At 35.0% G+C, this 21151-nt stretch overlaps 1 protein-coding gene across 1 annotated transcript; it reads left to right on the top strand.

Annotated features, from left to right (window-relative positions):
- The first annotated feature begins 1106 nt into the window (after positions 1-1106).
- On the top strand, positions 1107-15006 carry LOC148282303 (protein tiptop-like). The gene is made up of 3 exons (XM_088225317.1): positions 1107-1113; positions 1813-2008; positions 10149-15006. The coding sequence occupies exons 1-3, from the start codon at positions 1107-1109 to the stop codon at positions 13426-13428; spliced, it is 3483 nt and encodes a 1160-aa protein (XP_088081443.1). The 3' UTR covers positions 13429-15006.
- Positions 15007-21151: the final 6145 nt, after the last annotated feature.

The raw sequence follows: 21151 nt of genomic DNA, 5'->3' as shown, positions 1-21151 counted from the left end.
ATTTGCCAAATGCCAAGTTCTTCCAACCAACCAATAAAATTATAGTTTTATTTTTATAATTCAAGTTACATAACATATTCAATAGAAAATAAAGATTAAAACGCTAAAGATATGTAAAAATAGAAATAAATATTTTTTTTTCAATTACTTTAAATCACTCAAAAGGAAAAATGAAGAAAGAGGAAAGATGAAAGGAGGAGAGATTAAGGAGGAGAAAGTTATTGTTTTAATGAAATTTAAATACATGTAATTCAAATACATTTTCATTTTAAAACTTCATTAAATTATCACCGGTTTTTATTATATGCATTCAAACAAAACTCGTAAAATTGTTTTTACTTTATACTCCTTTAAAAAAAAAATTAAACTCTTTTATTTCCATAATGATATAAAATCATGATTTACAACCCCTGCTTGCACTTGTATATTACATCGAAATTTGTTTAGTCTTCCACCAGTCTGACAATGTCGGTCACGACGAAACCCGGTCACTGGTAAAAATGTATAAATAAAATGGAATAAAACCATGTACGTATTTTTATTATTTAAAGTAATTATTTTATTCATTTTATTAATTCATTTTATTACAAAATATTAGTTTGGCTAATTTGTCAAATTACTATTGCGATCGACCTGATTAAAACGTAAAATAAGCTAATTGATTCCTAGGTACTACGTAAAGCTTCTAATTTTAATGTACGAGTAAAGCGAGTATTAAATATGGTTATTCCAAACCACAAACACGTTAAATAACTTGTTGTTAATGCAATTTTTAACTCTCAGAATTCCCCACTAAATTTAAAATTTAAATTATAATGAATTTAAAGATAATACTATTGCGTAATTGATAAGCAGTAAAAAGGAGTACCTGTACCGCGTTAAATGACGCGCCGCAGACTTAGATAAGTAAATTGACTTATTTAACAGGAGCGCGATTAAAGGTATGCTCATTTTCTCACTGTTATCAGCGGACTCTCCTTTGTTCCTGCGCGATGGCTCAGCAAGATAACGGGATAAAGATGCTCGGGTCTCTGTTCGTTTGGCTTTGTAATTAATTTATGATTGCTCTTAGCAGCCGCCCAGTATTCGCTCCGCTGGCGGTCAACATGACTGGTGCGGATTACCGCTGTTTGCTCCTTCCTACTCCTGCACTTTATGACAGACCGGTGTTCCGTCCTGTGATTAGCCCGACCTTCGCAAAGAACGGCAGAATCTTGTGTTTGCTCGATAATCCGTTCGTTATCCGAAGAATTAACTCACTGATAAAACTGCGCTGTTGACTCTGATAGGTTTCGCTAAATTAATCCCACTATTATAGAATCCATTCTCTAGGCTTTATGTCGTATGAACAGCATGTATATACTACTTAATATGCGTAAATATTTGCAATCAGTTGATATTGCAGACTTAACTTCAGGTATTACATTACGAAAATAGCGCTATATAAGTTATCCATAACAATAATCGTCAATCGAAGCTAAACTGGCAGTGCACAACGGAGTTTTAGTCCCAACACTTATGTATGGAAGTAAAACATGTAACTGGCAGAGGAAGGATGAAAACCCAAGTAAACGCGGTTGAAATGCGATCTCTTAGACGAATGTGTGGGAAATCAATGTATGACAGGGTTGCGAATGATGAAATCAGGCGAGAGTGTAAATCTGAGTCAAGTATATTTGATAACAATATTTGAGTTTGTCCAAATGTTCATAGACAAAAGACTGGATTTCACCCCCTCGGGATTGTGAAATCAAAATAGATCAAAACAGTTGATTGAACAATATATTTATATGGTGTTTCTCTTTTTTTCAGAGGAAGAGGGCAGTCCGGAGGACGGTAGTCCTCGCGGGGAAGAAGAGGAGGACCGCGGTGAGGGGGAGGAGGAAGGAGACAGGGTGAGGGGAGAAGGAGAGGGGGGAAGGAGACCTCCCCACCACCCACAGGACACCGACCACGACATCGAACACAGCATCCCTGCCACGTTCATACAGGACCCTAATGCTGACAGGTAAATCACCATTTTTATTTTTGAATAATTGATCATCGTCATTTCTGGTTCATAAAAGGAAACGTGATCAATCCCACGCTTCCAATACCAGTCCAAGAAAAGTGCAATACAGTAGAACCACTGTGAAAACCAATTTTTATCATCATCATTACATCCTTTTTCACACCTGATGGTGCATAGAGCACTGCGTCGGTACAGCAAATGCAGTGTATTTTGATTATCTGTTACGTGAAGGTACGGTAATTAGTCTTCGGTTTCCGATGCTAGTCCAACGAAAGTGAAGCATTGTAGTGTACATCAATAAAACAAATGTTTCACGTGAAAACATCAATAAAACAAATGTTTCACGTGGGCTCCACCAGTAATCGAACCCAGGACGTCAAACATGGTAGGGGAACGTGCCAACCACTTCACTATCAAGCGGACTATCTCTACTCGATTTTCTTTTTCTGGATTTTTGCCTGAGAGTAGCCATCAAATCAAAAATAATCGCCCTGGGTTCTGGTTGGATTTCACACACAGAACATTATTTTATATCCCCTTAAATTGAAATAAGTTTACACAAATAAATAAAAAATATCAAAGACGATTATTTTATTAATGCAATATAAATGTTTATCGCAGTAGACGAAATTAACTGTTCAAAATGGTGTCCTGGGCCTCAACGATGAACGATATCTTCATCTGTATATATCGGGGCGGTATACTTAACTTCTGTACTAACTGTATCTACCTCGGTATGTTCTACCTACCTGTCATCTCGACACCATATGATCGAAACAAACCAATGAATGACCGCAATCAATCAGTTTGAGTTCCTTACGTCATTAACATTTAAAATTGTTCTCATTTATATTTTAAATAGGCTTTTGTGACAAAAAGTGCTCACTTCAAAGCGATTGTAAACTTCAATGAGTCCCAATTCAAGCAAAAAATGCTCACTTGAACATGATTTTAATATAACCTTTGACATTTACCGAGAGATTTTGCTTAGCGATCATCTGTCTTTATCTACCGAGCGATTACAAAGCAGGCTCCTTTATCGTTTTGATACGTACACTCCGGAAGATAATAGTAAAACAGACGGATAAAATATAATAACTAATAATTCTTTTTGGCGGCAACTTTCCTACGCCTGGATACTCTTATTTATAAATAGGGCAGAATCTAGCGACATTATTTTTTTGCATCTAACCACTCTTTTTCGAAACTGATAGCTATGTCAGAATTAAATTCGACTTCAAAATTTACTAACTTCTCTCTTTTATTTTTAAAAGGCTTTTAAAAAAAAAGTGAGCCTCAAAACGATAACATAATTAAGTTAAACGTAATCAAAGGAAAAATTGCTCGGTGGAACAAAATTTTTGTCAATTTTAATGCGTAGATAAACGTATCGAGGGGTTCTAGAACCGTTGATACAAACCGATGTACTTACATCAAAACTTCACGATGGGGGGATCGGTAACGTATCTTAGTAATCGTTCGGAATTTTTTTATCTTTAACTATGACGTCATACCGAAGCTATGTTAATTTAGTGCGTAGATATGTGTACCGTGACGTACGCTTCCCCTTGTTTCTTGAAGGTAGTGTATCTCCGTGATCGCTTGACAGAATTTATCTACAACTATACCGTCAATGTGAAGGTTTAATGTCTTTATCTTCTTATCATAATCGAGACCCTAGGTTTCGACCTTCATATATAATTACGAGGTGTGAAATTTAAGAAAACGATGATAGAAGTAGGCTGAATGCTGTCGAAGTGTGATTTTTTAGGCGAACGTGTAGTAAAACTAAGCACGGTAAGAAATCCATGCATTATGTAAGGCTGAGATAAACATTATTGACAAAATCCAGAAGGGAGTTGCGCGTTGGTTTGGACATGAATTAATGGACGGTGAAATAATGAATTAAAAGATTTACGATGCTAATGCTGATGGATGCAGAAAACGAAGAAGACCAAGAAAGGCATGGCATGAACAAATTAAACAAATAATTGAAGTTGGACTTGTCAAAAGTGGAAAAAATCGGCGTGCGTTCACGAGAAGAAGTATGAATGTAGAGAAAGCAAGGTATGTATGCAAGGATAGTAATATGGCGTTCTATCTTCTCTGCTTACTCCTTCGTGGAAACGGCGCGATAGTATGTTTGTTTGCTTTTTTCAACATTATTCTTCATTCCCCCACATTGCAGAAAATGCTGAAATTTACACATAGAAATTAAATGTATATTTAGTGAAATTAATACTTACTGAAATCTAATGTGTGATTATAGAATTAATTGTAAACTAGACAAGGACATAAAAAAAACTCAATTAAAGTATATCGGCATTATGTTGAATAAATTATTAAATATTTATTTATCAAAAGCATACAAAAATTAACATATAAATTATCAAGTATTACCGAACTCCATAAAATGCAGTTTGTCAGCAGGTGCTTATAGTTAAGCTCTAATATATATCATCTCTTAAATTCTATAAACATATAAAAACTCTTATTACTATGAAAAATAATTAAAAAATGTACATCGAAAATAAAAAATTGTCCAAATAAAAAAGAAAAACACAAAAAAATTTCAATATAAAAAACCACGTTCTAAAAGCGAGATTCTCAGCAGACGTCTTCCTTTTGAGCCAGATAAGTTTTTTTAATTTTTTATATTTAATGGGAGCATATTATACATTTTTTATAAATTGTACTCTAGTGTTCTTTTCCCGTATTTTTTATTAAATTTAGAGAGAGCTAATCCATCTACACCAGTGAACCGAGTATTATATACATGCTCCAATTTATTTCTATATTCAGATAGAGACGCATGCATAGAAAAGTAAATTAATAATTCTTAGGTGTTGAAGTTGAGTATTCAATTCTTTGTTTCGCCCTTAGCTTTTGTACATCGGCTATGTCAAACAAAGTCATCTAGAGGATAAGTTAGCCCGGAACAAAGGCTAACTCTAATGCGTCTGACAGATGTCCGATGCACCCCTTTGATTGATATATGACATTTCCCCTGAGCGCAATAAATACAGCTCTTACCTTTTTCCATACTGGATGCATTCTGTTGTGGAATGTTTTAGAGGTCGCCCTCTCCCCCTCACCTACGCTCCCCGCGCCCCTGGAAAAGCGGCGTTTATCATAACGCTCACATAATGCGATAGACATAAAAGCTTTCAGTCTTCCCGCGTCTTGTATGTGACTTAACGCGCGCCTAGACCATAAATAAACATCAAACTTGGGGAGAGACAGAGACGCGCTCACCCCCGAACTTCTGCTCCGTCTCGCTCTGTTCACCTGCGCACGCGCGGAGGCACCCCCGACGGCGAAACGAGCGGAGACACGATGCTCGTCTCTTTCCAACTGGCACCGAGTCTCATAGCGGTGTCCTGCGCAGGAGGGAGGTGGATACATTCTACCTCGACTCGGTCGTAAATCGCACGCGGTCTCGTTCCCGTTTCATTCCACGCGGGACCGCTGTTAGGGCGGTCGGTTAGTGCGTTGTCGCCCGCGGCAGAACTGGTTGTTTGTATCGCGTACTATGTGAAAGAGTTTTTATCTTACGAGTGTTCAGAAAAGCCGTAAAAATTGATTTCTACAATATGATTGTCGAGTGCGACCGGAGATTGAAGAGCGTTTCTGTCAGAAAGAGGTACTGTAATATTTTTTATTATATTTGGCTTTTATACCGTGTTTGACAGTTATTAGCTTTTTTTTCTTATTTGTTTACATTATGACATACGATAGTGGAATAAATTATTCGCTCACTATTTTAATTAATTTACATTGATTACTATTAAAACGCCCGAAACTCTTTAAAATCTCATGATTTGAAACTATTTTATCATAAAATAACTTCTAAAAATATGTGTTCAATAAAAACTGAATATATTGGTATTTTTGCAGCAATATATTAGTTTTTGTCAATGTTAAAGTTATTCAAAAATTGATTTTAAACTCTTAAGATTAAATTCTTACGACGTAAACTCAAACAATTTTCTAATTAGGTACATTGAAAAATAATGCTGCTATCGATGTGAAAAATCCTCAAATATATCATTATCGTACCAAATAAATACCTCAAAAGCCTTAAATATGTCAAAAAATGTAATATTTATATAATTTTATAAAAAGTTTTAATTCAATCGGAAAATACACCAATTTCCACTAAAAAAACTTTTTTCTCTAGTTTGTCAACATTCTGTAAATTTCGTGAAAACTAGAAAATTGTCCGAAATATTTCCACTGAAAAAATTACTCAAACGATATTAAATATTCATTTGTCTTTTTTTAACGCAAGCCAATTGGATATTCTCGAAAAACGCCTGCACTGAAAACTTTATTTTTCTTTCATCGATTTCTTAACTTAGTGTCGACTACCGCCATCTGTAGTTGAGTTCGAAAAGTTCGAAACTTAAAAGTTTTCAATATGCGTTCGAGTTCATCTTATTTTTCAACTAATAAAAGTATCACTGTCTATAGTTATTATGACGTTTTAAAAAACTACATTTTTGTGAATACTTTGTACGCAATAATAAAAAAAACATTTTTGTCTTTTCTGTAATCAAATCGCTGCAGTTCAACTTGTAAATCTTCATCATTCTCATTCCCATTACGCAGCGAATGGTGCATAGGGCACTGTATTGGTACATAAATCACAGCGTATCTTGAATTTTTTTATTACTTGAGGTTAGACGATCAGTTTTGAGCTTCAAAGCCCCGATTTCAATGGGAAGTTAACAGAGTTATCTTCGACTGTCTTATAAAGAAATAACCAATATTTTTGTACGAAAATGAGTATATTTGCATGAACATTTAAAGTATCTTCGTCGGTAACCTATGTAATTTTAATAGGTTACATGGCGGACTTATTGCCCCTGGCAGTTCCTTACAGTTAAACTAAACATAAATATATTATATTGAAAATAACATATGTAGATAGTGCTTACAATATTCAAATGAAATACATTTTTATTATTCAGTTACGTCTAACAAATATAAGATTAAGTTTTCCTACTGACATTTCTTGGTGGAACTGCATTTGACTTATAATATTTAATATTTTTATTTATTATTTTTACTAGTGACCGAGTTTCGTCGTGACTGGCGTCACATCCTGGTCACTGGTAATTTTTTTACATAAAAGTGGAATAAAACTAGATACATTTTTTTTATAACTCTTAAAATCTTTAATGTAATTAATTAAAATAAAATGATACTAATCCTACATCTACATTCATATTATAATTTTGTTAATCTAACTGCATCTTTCCAAATAAGCGACTAGCTCTTGGTGCTTGGAGAGTGACTCACGCTGTTATAATTATTTAGTAATTTGAAGCTGTATCATTTTGAATATACATGTGAAAAAACAAAGAGAAAAACAAAACATAGAAGTTCAATGATTCTAATAAAATTATAATGTTAATAATTATATTCATTAACATTATAAAAACTTATTTTTATATTTAAAACACTCTTGTAAGTTCTTCGGTACAATTTACTTCCTCAATTGTGTTTTGTAATACTTTTACTGTCACGCATATAGGCCTTCTTTGAAGGAATACGTTTTTTGCCGATTAAAAGTTACTTTTTTCCTGCTAACAAAAATACCCAGATCTTAAAAATAAATCGTCGCCAATCCTTAACAGTTTACATTGTGTTGATTTTTTATTATAAATGAAAGAAATCAAGTTTAAAAAATACTGTACGTAAATAAAACACACTTTACCTACAATAAAGTAGCTACAATCAACAATATTACATATATATATTTTTTTAAATTCTAACCTTACAGAAAAGATCTAGTCATTTTTTTTCGGGCATATGATTAATTGTAACCTTTCAAAACTCGATTCCTATTTTCTTGACAATTCGCACAAAATAACGAATTACCCTTTCAGCCCGAAAGGCCAGTTTATTTTCAAATAACTTGAACCCCTAAGTATGTCTCTATCTTTTAACCGCTTTTAAGTATGTCTCTAAAAGGGTACTCGCAAAGGTTTGCCTTCAACCTAATAAAGCTCAGCCAAAATCAAGTGAGGGTTATCACTAGAGCCCGCCCAGGGCACTGCAGAATAACAAACACCTCCCTAGAATAAAACATACCGAAACTTCTAGATGTAGGATGTAGGTTCTGCAGCGCAGATGAGGAAACGTGATGTGATGCTTTGCATTATAAAAGGAGCCTCATCCTCGGGGGACCACTGGTTTAACCCGAGGATGTTAAAGAGCTCGCTCTCTGCCTCATAGCCCGATACTCAACGGGCTTGGAGGGGGAGATTTATCAAAATGTAAACTCTCGCCTTCCACACAGTAGCCAGGCTCTTTATAGACCTGGTCCTCGATTATGATGGGAAGATAAAGACGTCATACCTTCACCTTGATGGTATAGTTGAAGATAAATTCGCTCTAGCGAATACAAAGATATACTACCGACCCCCCACCTTCAAGTTTTGGGTAGATACATCGATATGAAACAAGGGAAAGCGTACGTCACGGTACACATATCTTCGCTCTAAAATGACATAGCTTCAATATTACGCCATAGTTGAAGATAAAATTCTCCCGGCCGACTACAAAAACATACATCAAGTTTCGATGTAAATACATCGGTTTATACCGACGGGTCTAGAACCCCTCGATACGTTTATCTACGCATTATAAGTGACAAAAATTTTGTTCCACCGAGCAATTTTTCTTTAATTACGATTTATTAAATTTTTTAATCGTTTTGAGGTTGGCACTTTTTTTGGAAAAGCCTATTAAAAATATGAGAGAGAAATAAGTAAATTTTGAAGTCAAATTTTATTCCGACATAACTGTCAGATTGTGAGAAACGAGCGGCTAAATGCAAAAATAATCTCGTTGGGTTCTGTTATAAAGTTAGAAAGTTGTGGTAACGTAAAAAAAAAATTTAGTTATTATATTTTTTTAACTAAATTAACTAAGAAAACTATTTTAAATGGCAATGACGTAAGGAACGCGGACTAATTTTTAGCGGTCATTCGTTTTCTTATTTCGATCATATGATGTCGATATAGCAAGTAGGTAGAACATACCGAGGTGAGATACAGATAGTACAGAAGTTAAGTATTCCGTCTCGATATATCCAGATGAAGATAGCGTTCATAATCGAGGCCACAATAGATCTTCACAGGTTGCAGTGACGTTTAGAGCTTGCATAGCCTCCACCACTAAGGATAAGAAAGAAATTGGATACATTTTTTTTCTTATGCGCGGTAAAAATTAAAACATTTAAGTGTACGACGAGGTTACTGGAAAACGTACGAAAAAAAAACTACTTTGAACGACGTCACTAGTTCTTCGAGATATTGAATATTTGAAACAGTGAATTCTTTGTGGGTAGATTTCCGATTTACGGAAGTCAACCCATCAATCAGCGGAACTCACCAAAAAGAACAAGAAGACGTCACAGGCGGAGTAATTTCAAAATTACAAAACTTCAAATCATGACGCTGATAAAACAAAACATTTTTTTTTATTTGGCTTAGCTTGGTAGTCTATTGACAAATAAATTGACTAATTAAAAACCTCTGTACTTCCTTATTGGAAAACTACATTAATTCAAAGTAATCTATCTCTTCCGTGTTTTTATTCAAATAATTATTAAATATTTTATTCCAATTGATTTGTGATAATTATTTTTAGGTCCCTTTATAACAAATTCCTTTTAGATATTTTTTAGATTTTATATTTAAAACAAATACCCGGTAAATTATTATCAGTTTTTTTTTCCAAACAAATTGCTTTTGTTTTCTTCTGGACTGAAGTTGTCAGCCAGTGACCATTTTCTGTTAAATACTTTTATTTTAGTTATATGATTTCTTATATTAATATATATCAACAAATATATATTACATTTTGGAAATGTAGAAGTCTAGGCATCTACAGGGTTTATGACCGGTCAATTACTGGTTGAGATTTTATAATAATTATTCATTTCTTTTTTTTTATTCCTTTTAAACACTAGACATTAAAAATATAAATAAAGCACGGATGTCATGACGGATTATTTGTTTAGACCTTAAAAAAATATACTAATATAGTGACTTATCGAATCCTATTTAATTTGGACAAAATAAAAATTATTGTTTCTGACGTGAGATTTTTCATTTGTTCACAGAGATTTGAGTCCCAGATGCCTGTCCCGTGAATCATCGGGGGCACCGCGTTGCCCCTCTAGCGAATCCGCCTTCTCAGCGCGGGGGCTGGCCGCCCTTCTTCCCGGCTCCCTACCGCCTCCCGCTGCCATGGCCGCCTACCTGGGAGCTGCGGCGGCCGCAGCTCACCAGGCTCACCAGGCTCACCAGAGACTTTTAGGAGTGTCTCCTCTTTTATCTGGACGAGGCTCACCACCTCCCCCATTATTACCTCTCTTAACTGGCCGATTGCCGCCCGAGCCTTCACCGACACCCTCTCCGAGAGATGATTCTGATGTTCTCGATTTTAGCACCAAAAGAGACGATGATAAAGATGACGACGGGGAAGATGATGCGGTTAATCTTAGTGGACCCTCAGAAAATAGTCCTCTCGATCTCTCCGTTGGATGCAGAAAACGAGGACCGGGAGACCCTTCTACGTCTCCTCCAGCTCGAAAAAGTTCGAGACAGGCAGAATATAAACCGATTGTTTCCCCTTGGACTTCCCCTGTGGCATCTCATTTGCCTTATTTCGCTGCTGCGGTTGCCGCTGCCGGTCTGTCTCCGAAAAATAATAATGTGGCGGATTGGAACGGTAAACTCAAACACGGAACGCCTACTCCCGGTGATGCTACCAAAGCTCTCGAAAAAATGAGTGAACTTAGTCGTCTCGGGGGAGAAGAATTATTCCGTACAGTAGCGCAGAGTGCAGCATTAGGAACCAATTTGCCAGGTACAGCTGCTGGGCGCCATAGCGCTTGGCAATCTCATTGGTTAAATAAAGGAGCTGAGCAAGCTAAAGACGTTCTAAAGTGCGTGTGGTGCAAGAAAAGTTTTTCAACTTTAGCTGACATGACTGTTCATATGAAAGAAGCGAAGCACTGTGGAGTGAATGTTCCAGTTCCCCCAACCCAGGCACCTGATCTCCCTCCGCCTCATAGAATGCCTCCTACGTCTTCTCCTTCTGCTTCTTCTAATAGTACATCCGCATCTGGAGGATCCAACAAACCCCATCAGAATGATCTCAACCTCTTAATCAAAGAAACGATGCCTCTTCCTAGAAAACTTGTGAGAGGCCAGGATGTTTGGTTAGGAAAAGGCGCGGAACAAACGCGTCAAATATTAAAATGTATGTGGTGTGGACAGAGTTTCCGATCACTTGCAGAAATGACTAGTCACATGCAACAAACCCAGCACTACACAAATATTATTTCCCAAGAACAAATTATTTCGTGGAAGTCCTCTGATGATAAAACGTCTCAAGGCCCTCCTGGAAACGCGCCACCCGGAACGCCAGCTTCAGGTACAAGCAGTCATGTGAGTGCTGTTCTTACTTGTAAGGTATGCGATCAGGCGTTTAGTTCATTAAAAGAGTTAAGTAATCATATGGTTAAAAATTCTCACTATAAAGAACACATAATGCGATCAATCACGGAAAGTGGTGGAAGACGACGACAGACTCGAGAAAAAAGGAAAAAGTCTCTGCCTGTTAGGAAACTTTTAGAACTGGAAAGGGCTCAACACGATTTTAAAAATGGGGACGGTTCTAATTTAGGTGCTGTTAAACCCATAAGAGACATTAGTGCAAGTAGTCGTATAACTTGCGAAAAATGTGGTGAAAAAATAGAAACTGCAGTTTTTGTTGAACATATACGACAGTGTGTTGGTGGTCCGATAACCAACAGTCAGCGAAATTTGTTGAAAAATGCACTTATGTCAAATAACATCTTACCCCCTGAAAATCCTTTGATGGTCGGACATCTTACTCCTACCAACAGAGAAGGCAGAAAAAGTATAAATGATGATGTCCCATCTCCAGGTTCTCGTCATCACCGGTCTCCGTCGTCTGCGACTGATCTCTCACCTAATCCAAAAGAAAGTAGCGGTGGAGCTGAAAAAAGTTCTTCTCCCTCAGTTCTCAATGCTATAGAACAACTTATTGAAAAGAGTTTCGACTCACGATCAAGACATGGATCAATACCTGGCATACCTGGTGCTCCATCTCATGCCCCTATTGGGTCCAGCATTTTAAAGCGGTTAGGAATTGATGAAAGTGTAGATTATACCAAACCGCTAGTTGATGCTCAAACCATGAACTTGCTGAGAAATTATCATCACCATCAGCAAGCTCAAAACTACGGGCGTCGTGAACGCAGTGGCAGTGAATCAAGCTCCATGTCTGAGAGAGGTAGTAGTAGAGTAGAATCTTTGACGCCAGATCGTAAAATGGACCCACCATCTTATCATATGACTCCGAGAACCACACCTGAAACAAAACGTGGACAAACTCCTCTTTCTGATAGAATGAACTCTCATGATGAGCACACTTCTGATATAAGAGTAAAAAAGGAATTACCTGATGAAGAAGAGAGAGACGAAGGCATAAATCTTTCAAAAGGATCAGTTAATATAAAAAAAGAAATTGATGACGATGAAGATAATAGGTTAAACCGTCCGGGTAGTAGACATACAGTGGAAAACGAAGAAACACATTTGCCTACAAATTTAATAAAACGAAGGGATAGTAGTGCTAGCCCTCGTCCTCGGCCCAGTCCTCATGGCCACCCTCACCATAGTCCCTCGAGGAATAGCGCTAGTCCTGCAAGCGACCGGTCAGCGACCCCTCGAAGTACACCCGGTGCAGATAGAAAGCCTTCAGGAAGTCTAGGTGCCCTCTCTTCCATGTTCGACAGCCTTTCGGGTGGAGCAGCGGGAAATGAAAATGCTACGAGTTCTGGTAAGCGAGGTAGTAGCCACCCTTTAGCTGCTCTCCAGAAACTTTGTGATAAGACTGAGAATCATCATCCTAATCATAGAAGTGGCCAAAATGCATCTAGTGGAAGTGGATCTGCTCCATCGCCAGCAGCTCCTCCGGGACCTACACCGGGAGCTATTTTAGCTTTTAGCTGGGCGTGCAATGATGCTGTTATGACTGCCGACTCAATAATGAAATGCGCTTTCTGTGATACTCCGTTTATATCCAAAGGAGCATATAGGCACCATTTGTCAAAGATGCACTTTGTCAAGGATGGAGTCATTCCAGATCCTGTTTCCATGAGGTCAAACCAGCAAGCGGGTGGATCATCTCTTTCTCCAACAAGCAAGAACGGCGGAGGCGCCAGCGGAGCCAATTCGTCTTCTGCCGGTGGAGCGCCAGCCGGATCGCGGAGCCCTCCTCAACCTCCGAACTTCGAGGAGAGTCCGCATTCTAAATTTTTGAAGTATACCGAACTAGCTAAGCAGCTGTCCAGCAAGTACGTGTGAATATGTATACAATAGTATTAAGGTGCATTAGATCGGACTTTTTCTCGACGACTCAATGCGAGTCGTGTAGTATATAGGTTTATACATTTTTCGATGAAATGAATAAAATTCGCGATTCATTCCTGTCTGCTGTACATGTGTACATAGTGTAGGAGTAGTAAGAGGGCGGGTTTGGGGGCGGGTGCCGGCTGCAGCAGGAAGCCGGAAGTCGGCGGCCGGTACCGCATGTGATGCTACCATATCTCGCTACAGACGACCTATATCCGAGTACGCCATAGTCCTTTAAGTTCTAGGCTAATTCAACTCATGTATAACGATTGACATTGTACTCCCGTGTGAATGTTCAGTATACTTAATATTCTCGATAGTCGTAGTTTTAAGTTAAACGGCATTTCTCCGATTTGTGAGTTAAATAATTTATAAAGTTATCGGCTACGTTGTAAAGATCGCGATCTGATCGCGAGATGGCAGATTGTCCAGATTTATTTTGACGGAAGCGGTCGACACTTAGTGACTTTAAATACACATCGGCTTCATATATTTATATCATTCTTCGCTATTGTGTTGATTTTTGGCAGGTTCGCATTTATAGTATAAAATAGGAGTGCCATCTAAACGTACTAAACAACGATAGTTTGGAGTCACTATTGTTCGTCACAAGACCCACACGATTGCCCTGTGCCGTCTCTAGATAGAATAGTTAGCCCCTTGGCTCAGCCCAGCCCCCTCTCCCGAGGATCGGGCTTTGGCGCTGAATAATACTTAGCGAGTATACGTGTTAAATTAATAGTCAAAATTATTATTCAGGTTCTATATATAATAATCAAAAAACTAAATTAAGATTTTGGAAATATTTGAAGGTAAATATTGATTGCTTTCCCTCGAACGCGTTTACACAAATGACACTGGCGTCTGTACTTAATAACTTCTGCCTTCCCGCTAGTTTGTGATTAGCCAGAATATAATATTTTTATTGAATCGAGTTATGTTTGTTATTTTCTCATGTATAGTTTAAATTTATGGAAATCCGTACGTAGTGATATAATTTTAATAAGGTAGGCAGTGATTAGTCAATTGATTAACATTTACGAGACTCGATGCTTTTGAAGTATTTTTCTCCCGCGAGATGCCGATATCGAATGAAATTTATTTGTAAATAATGAACTAGGTAATAAGTTAAAACAAGTATACCTATTTCCTTAATACATGATATTTATTGATAAAATTACACTGTATATCGCGATAAGCATTCATTTCTGAAATTGTGAAAATTAACTAAACATTCGTATACGTACCCCATAATCTACAATTCTTCCATGAGAATTTTTAATGAAAATATTGTATTTTATCTGAGAGTTACAATAATTATTATACTATCGTATAAATGTCTTATTACTTGATAAATGAAACCCATAAAACAATATGACGAACATAATGTATACGCTACTCCTGATCAAGACAATTTTGCTCATTCTTGATAATTATAATTATTGATTTACCAAATTATCTTATTTAATATTTTGTTGTATATTAAAATGCAAATAAAAGCTCAAAAGAATATGTATGTTACAATGACAATCTGGCGTTTTTATTTCACTTAATATTATTTCATTTAATCCTCGTACCCAGCAAGAAATGTGGACTGAAACTGGAGAAAGTTTATTTACCTATTCAATCTTTGTCTTACTCTATTTTATAACTCGTTTAATTATAGAACCTATTTGACAAATTCATCAATCACTGTACAAATTTTCGCTATCGTGTTTTATAATCATGAAAATATAATATATGATAAGTAAATACGAATTATGCCAAAAAGAATTTACTTTTTGGTCTGAATACAAATACTTTAAGAAATAATAATGAAAAGCAAGTTTTTTTTATTCTAAATATTGAGTCAACAAAGATTGAATGAAATTGTATAAAATAAAAGAAGTAATGAATTCAAATTGCTTATTGTTAAGCTTTCACAAACTGAAAAATAAAACTGCAAAATTATTTATCGATAAAATTTTTCATCCGAGTATTCAAAAAGTAGATAAATATATATCGCAGTAATATTTTACAGTCCCATAAGCTCGGTAATATATTTTTTATCATCCATTGAAGTTCGTCGAAAATAACTTGATGGAAAATAAATGCAAAAAAACTGCAGGTGATGATCAAGAATTATGAGAGGTGCAGGATGATCCTCGTCTGCTGCGGTGTCCACAAATTCAGTTAACTTGTGATGATAATGATTTGAGGATGGCCACTGGGCAAGGCGATATATTCGCTGCACACTGGAGTGGCAAGGTTTAAAGCCCGTACCCGATAAGTATCAAGAATTGTAAGTATGTATATTGCAATTTAAATTGCAGGAAAATAATACTATTCTTCTAACGCTGACCTTTGGACTTGTACGCATTGTATTCTATTCCCGACAGGGCCAATATGAACTAAGGAAATATCTTTCTGAAATAAATATTAACATGTGTGTATAGTTATATATATCTTAATTTCGAATATTATTTATTTTTATTATAATTTTTTTTTGGACCACAACAGGCCAGTATGCCCAATTACAGTGGTGATTTACATCACAGAACACCCAGGCTTGAGAAAAATCACATTTTAATTTTTGTGTTCTCACCGGGAATCGAACCCGGAACCTTCCGTGCGTGAGTCAAGCGTCTTGACCACTACACCACAGAGGTCGCCATTTAAAAGGTACATTTACACAACTTTACTGTTTCAGGACTGGTACTTGAAGCGTAAAACTACTCACCTTACCTTTCTATAATTGATGCTCGAGTTTCACTGTATTAAGTTTTTAAATGCAGTGCTCTATCTAGTGCAGAAAATGGTTTGATGATTATTTTGAATTGTTTTGAGCAATGTATTTTTTAAAAAATATAGGATGCGCCTACTACGGCGTATTACGTCCATTTTTATTATAAACCAGAGTTATTAGCCCGTAAGACATAAACAACAACAAAAAAGACCATAAACACAAAAATTAGAATGCATATAAGTGCTGAATTTAGCACTGAATATGTCATTTTTTATTAAAGCTGCAATTTATCCTTTTTTTTATGCGGGATTTAATTATTTATTTATTTTCATTTACCATAGAATAAAAAAAAAACTAATGATTTTAAAATTACATTTTGCAAGGATAACTTTTAATGTAACATAATATATTAAGTAATTACTAAGGTGTACATTATGCTAATATAACTTAGTGTATCAGTATAATTATTGTTAATATTATATCTAGGGTGAGTATATAATTATACGTGTTTGAGGGTGAGTACGTTTGTGACAATATGTGGTGAATATAAGAGGACTGACTGAATGAAATTATGAATGATAATGTATAAAAAATAATCTAGATCATTACCGCATTGATTTGCAAGCCGTTGCATACGGGTAATTGGTGAATTTAAGGAATAAAAGATATTTGGTAAAGGATCCAAATTAAATAATTTTTATCGGATTTAATTATTCTTTAATTTGTAAATATATGTGACGCCTTTCGTCTAGTTAGGACACTATCAAACTGACTTAAATATTTGCAAAGTATGCATATATACTAAAAATAACTAATGTTTAATGATATAGGTGTATAAAAGTGTTAATAGTTTACGGAAGTATTTAACAAGTATCGAGGATTTTTATATAGACAAAGAAAAGTAACGTAATTAAAAATCTAAATAAATTGCTATCGGCACTCGACGCCGATATCGGTAATGCCAACGACGTCGGCGCCGAAGGCTGTTACGAAGCTGACGCTTCGTCGTCAAACAGATATCGACTTATTGTGTAATATATATAAAGTTTCGTTATGTGCACATTCCTCTGCATTGCACTATGCAATGTACCGATTAATTAAAACGCAATATATTTGAAAAGCGTTTTCATAGAATATTTCTCTCAGACTCTCTTGGCACACTGACAAACTCTTTAGACGGACACAAGTAGTTAAGCTAAATTGTCATGTCAAATTCTTGTAAATAATTTCTCAAATAAATAGCACCTAAAAATAGAAGTAAATTCATTTCGAAAGGAAAGTTCATAACTACACATTGTATAATACATAATGTGTCGTACTCTTTAAACTTTAAGACATAAATAAAGAAAATATCGCCATTTATTTCAACATTATTTAAACATTTGATTTTTTTTCATCAAACCTACTACGAGTTATTTTAAATAGTTACTTTCCTTGCGGTCATTTAACTTACTTATTTTTTATTTTCACTATCTTTACAAGTTTAATTTTTGTTTTTATTTGGTTGGTTATATAAAAAATGTAGCCCGCCGTCTAATAGAAATTTAAAATTTAACACTTAAAAATTATAAAATTATGAAATTTTATTCATTTGACACAAAAGCGTCAACTTAATAAGAAATTTAATTAAAGTTAGTGCTTCAAATATTTTTAAAAAAAGTATTAATAATTAAAACCAAAAGACAGTACCTTTTTGTATCGAAATAACATGAAAAATCATCCAAATATTTCAATGGCGCTTAGAGTAATCTTAACACTTATAAATCTACAATATGGTAAAAATAAATCAATTTTACTAAAATGTGGAACATACAAATTGCGTGAACACGAATATCGAAGCGCATATTCTCTGATATTCTCAAAGTACGTCTCTTTGCGTTTGACTTGTCACACTGATTTCAAAATACTTTATGTCATAAGTGAAGACAACCTGATGACCGGTTTCTCACTAATTGACGTGCACTGCATAATTAACATCCGGACGACAGTTATTATAAAGTGGATTCTGTGAATAATCGCAAATGTTAAATATATCATTTTCTACTCTTCGGAGAAACAATTTGCTTATACGTAAATAAATATATATATAGAAACCCGGTCACGTTATAAGTATATATAAATAATAAACTTTGAATTCGGAGATGTGAGATTTTTTTTAAATTTCATATTCGTTGTTTTTTTCATAGGATTCACGCACATGGACTCATATTTTATTTATTTATTTAAACATAAATTTTATATTAGATCAAATGCAAGAAGTAGGCTCAACATACGATGGGTTCGGCAAGCCAGAAATATTAGTATGCCTTATGTTGCAATCGGTTTCTTTATGGGCAAATGCCTGTTCTTAGAATCAAAATAAGTTTATCCAGTTTGTTTTTCATAAATAAAAATAATATTAAAGAAGCAAAAAACACTTATATAACGAGAAAAAAAAATATATATGCGGGTTACGTTATCATAACTTTCTTATTTTTTGGAATATTTCACTTCCGATTGGACACTGGACCGTAGTTGAAGGTTTGAATTAAATCTTATTTTAATTTATTGCAACAGAGAGATAAAACATTATTGAGAAGGGAATATGGGAGTCTAAGCATTTACAGGGCTTATGACATGTCATTGGCTGGTTTAAGTGGCCACTTTACTCATTGTGCAAAATTTAAATATGAATAACTCCCTAGGGAGAAAATCCAGCCAGTCTGCAAGCATTTGGACATAGTCAAACATTGTTAACATACTAGAGGAATATTTTTGTTGCTGCACGTTTTTTGAGGAACAAAAATCTCTTTGTTATTAAAAAAAATGTATTTGGCTTTTTTGAAAATTATTAGTAGCACGAAAACTATTTTTTAATTTGTAATTTTGAATTCTCGCAAAAACAACTATTCCATTGGCCACGCCCTTAATACGTCACTATTCATGTTTATTTGTTCCTGACCATTAAAATTTGTTTAGAACATTATCACGAATCTTGACATCACAACAACCAAGGCCACGCACGTCGCGTTTTTCTCGCAACGTATTTTTATTAAATTTATTTTTCAATTTTCTAATTATGCATGCCATATGGATTGAATTACAACATTTAATTAATTTGTTTTTTATTTCTTATGCGTGCATATTATAGAATCATTATAAAGTTATAATAGTTTTTACGTTACTAATTCGTTACCTACTGTTCGAATCATTTTAATATTCAACTTATGATTAACGCCTACAAGTATCTGAGTAATAATTCAAGTTGAATTATTAGTGACATTTATTTGCCTAATATTTTAGATCTTATTATCGTAATGACATTGCATTTTTCGACGATAACGTATCGATTTTATTTCTATCGACCGCTTTACGCACTTAATATATATGTCTATCTTATACAAAACATAATATGTTGATAGTGGTAGTAGCACCCTGCAGAATTTGATTAATGTAAAATCATTTCTTTTGCATGTTTATCACAATTTTCCTTTTTCATCTCGCTGAAGACGCCATGACGGTGGACGCATCACTCTCAGTGCCAAATCGCCAGTGTTGAGAGCCATCCAACCCAAATGAATCAATGTCACCATAAATATGGAGCCATAAATCGGTGGGAAAAAACACATTTTTGCAATTCAAATTTTGTGCGAATGCCAAATCGATTTTTCAAAATATCACTCCAGTGACGCGAGGCCGACGATGACGTATCGGGGGCATCCCTTAGATAGAGGGTTGGTATTTCCAGTTACCCCTAACACTTGTTGAAGTGACTGTAGCCGTTCGACGTGCGGAAGTACTGATGTACTGTGTACTGACGGTGTTTGGAAAATTGATGAACTTGCTAATGGAGCTTGAAAGCTCGGTTCACGTTTATTTGTGGCTTATTTACGGAAATTTCCGAATTAGATGGATTGTGATGCTTCCGAATTATTTTCATTTTCACGATGTGTAACATTTGTATTGATTTGATTTACGTTGTAATGAAAATACGCTTTGTCTTTTGTGTTTTTTTTCCTTTTAGGATTTTTTATACATCAATCTGTATTAAAATTGTGATTCTGTATTTATTTAAAGACATTCATTTCGTGTCTATGTTTTTACGATATAATCAATGTTTTGGGAAAACAATTTTGCATTAGTAATTAACAAAATACGGTATTTAATTATCTCAAAAACTACGTACAAATGTCCCTACACAAGCCACTTCCTATATTTTACTTTTTTTAAATATTAAAAGTACAGCAATTACTTTTTATAGATTAAATACATAAATATACATATATTTATTAACTCGTAAATGTGTTTTAACATTTTATAATTTTTTATTGAATCATACATTTTTTTTTGTACTCCCAGGAGTTACAACAATAATAATATGGTAACAAGTAATAATATGTACATAAAACTGAGATAAGATAGCAAGGAAGTATATAATACAAAGAAATTTAAAGAAATCGTTATAAAAATTATCATTAAACATTTACATATAGTAAGAAAGAAATATCCGAAGAAAAAGAAGAACTTAAAATTATATTTCACCTTCCCGTACCTCCTCAAACAGTAATTTTTTTAATGAATATAGTCGTTTTTTAGCGTTCTATAGGACTATAGGTAGCCTGTTGTACTCACTACAAGCAAGGTACAGCAGAGACCTTAGACCATACCTTGTCGTGTGTGATCCAGGTACGTAAATATTTTGACTCTGTCGCGTATTATACTGGTGGACGTCACGATTGAAGGTATGGCTAATATTAGTAATCATATATTTTGTAAACTTTGCCCAGCTAACAAGGGTACACACCCTGTTCCAAGCTAGGCAATTAAATTTTAATACATAATTATAATTTACAAGTTAATAGAAAGAACAGACAAATAAAATAAAAACTTGCTTGAATACACATATTGATACATACGTATACGGGGTGTTATTTTAACCATGTCACATCCGAAACCACGATGATCAGTATA

This window comes from Micrasema longulum, unplaced genomic scaffold (genome assembly GCF_059751315.1).
Source record: "Micrasema longulum isolate JH-2025_06_02 unplaced genomic scaffold, ASM5975131v1 h1tg000341l, whole genome shotgun sequence".
In the NCBI taxonomy this organism is placed as follows: domain Eukaryota; kingdom Metazoa; phylum Arthropoda; class Insecta; order Trichoptera; family Brachycentridae; genus Micrasema; species Micrasema longulum.
The sequence above is the reverse complement of the archived record's forward strand: the minus strand, read 5'-3'. Positions and strand labels throughout refer to the sequence as shown.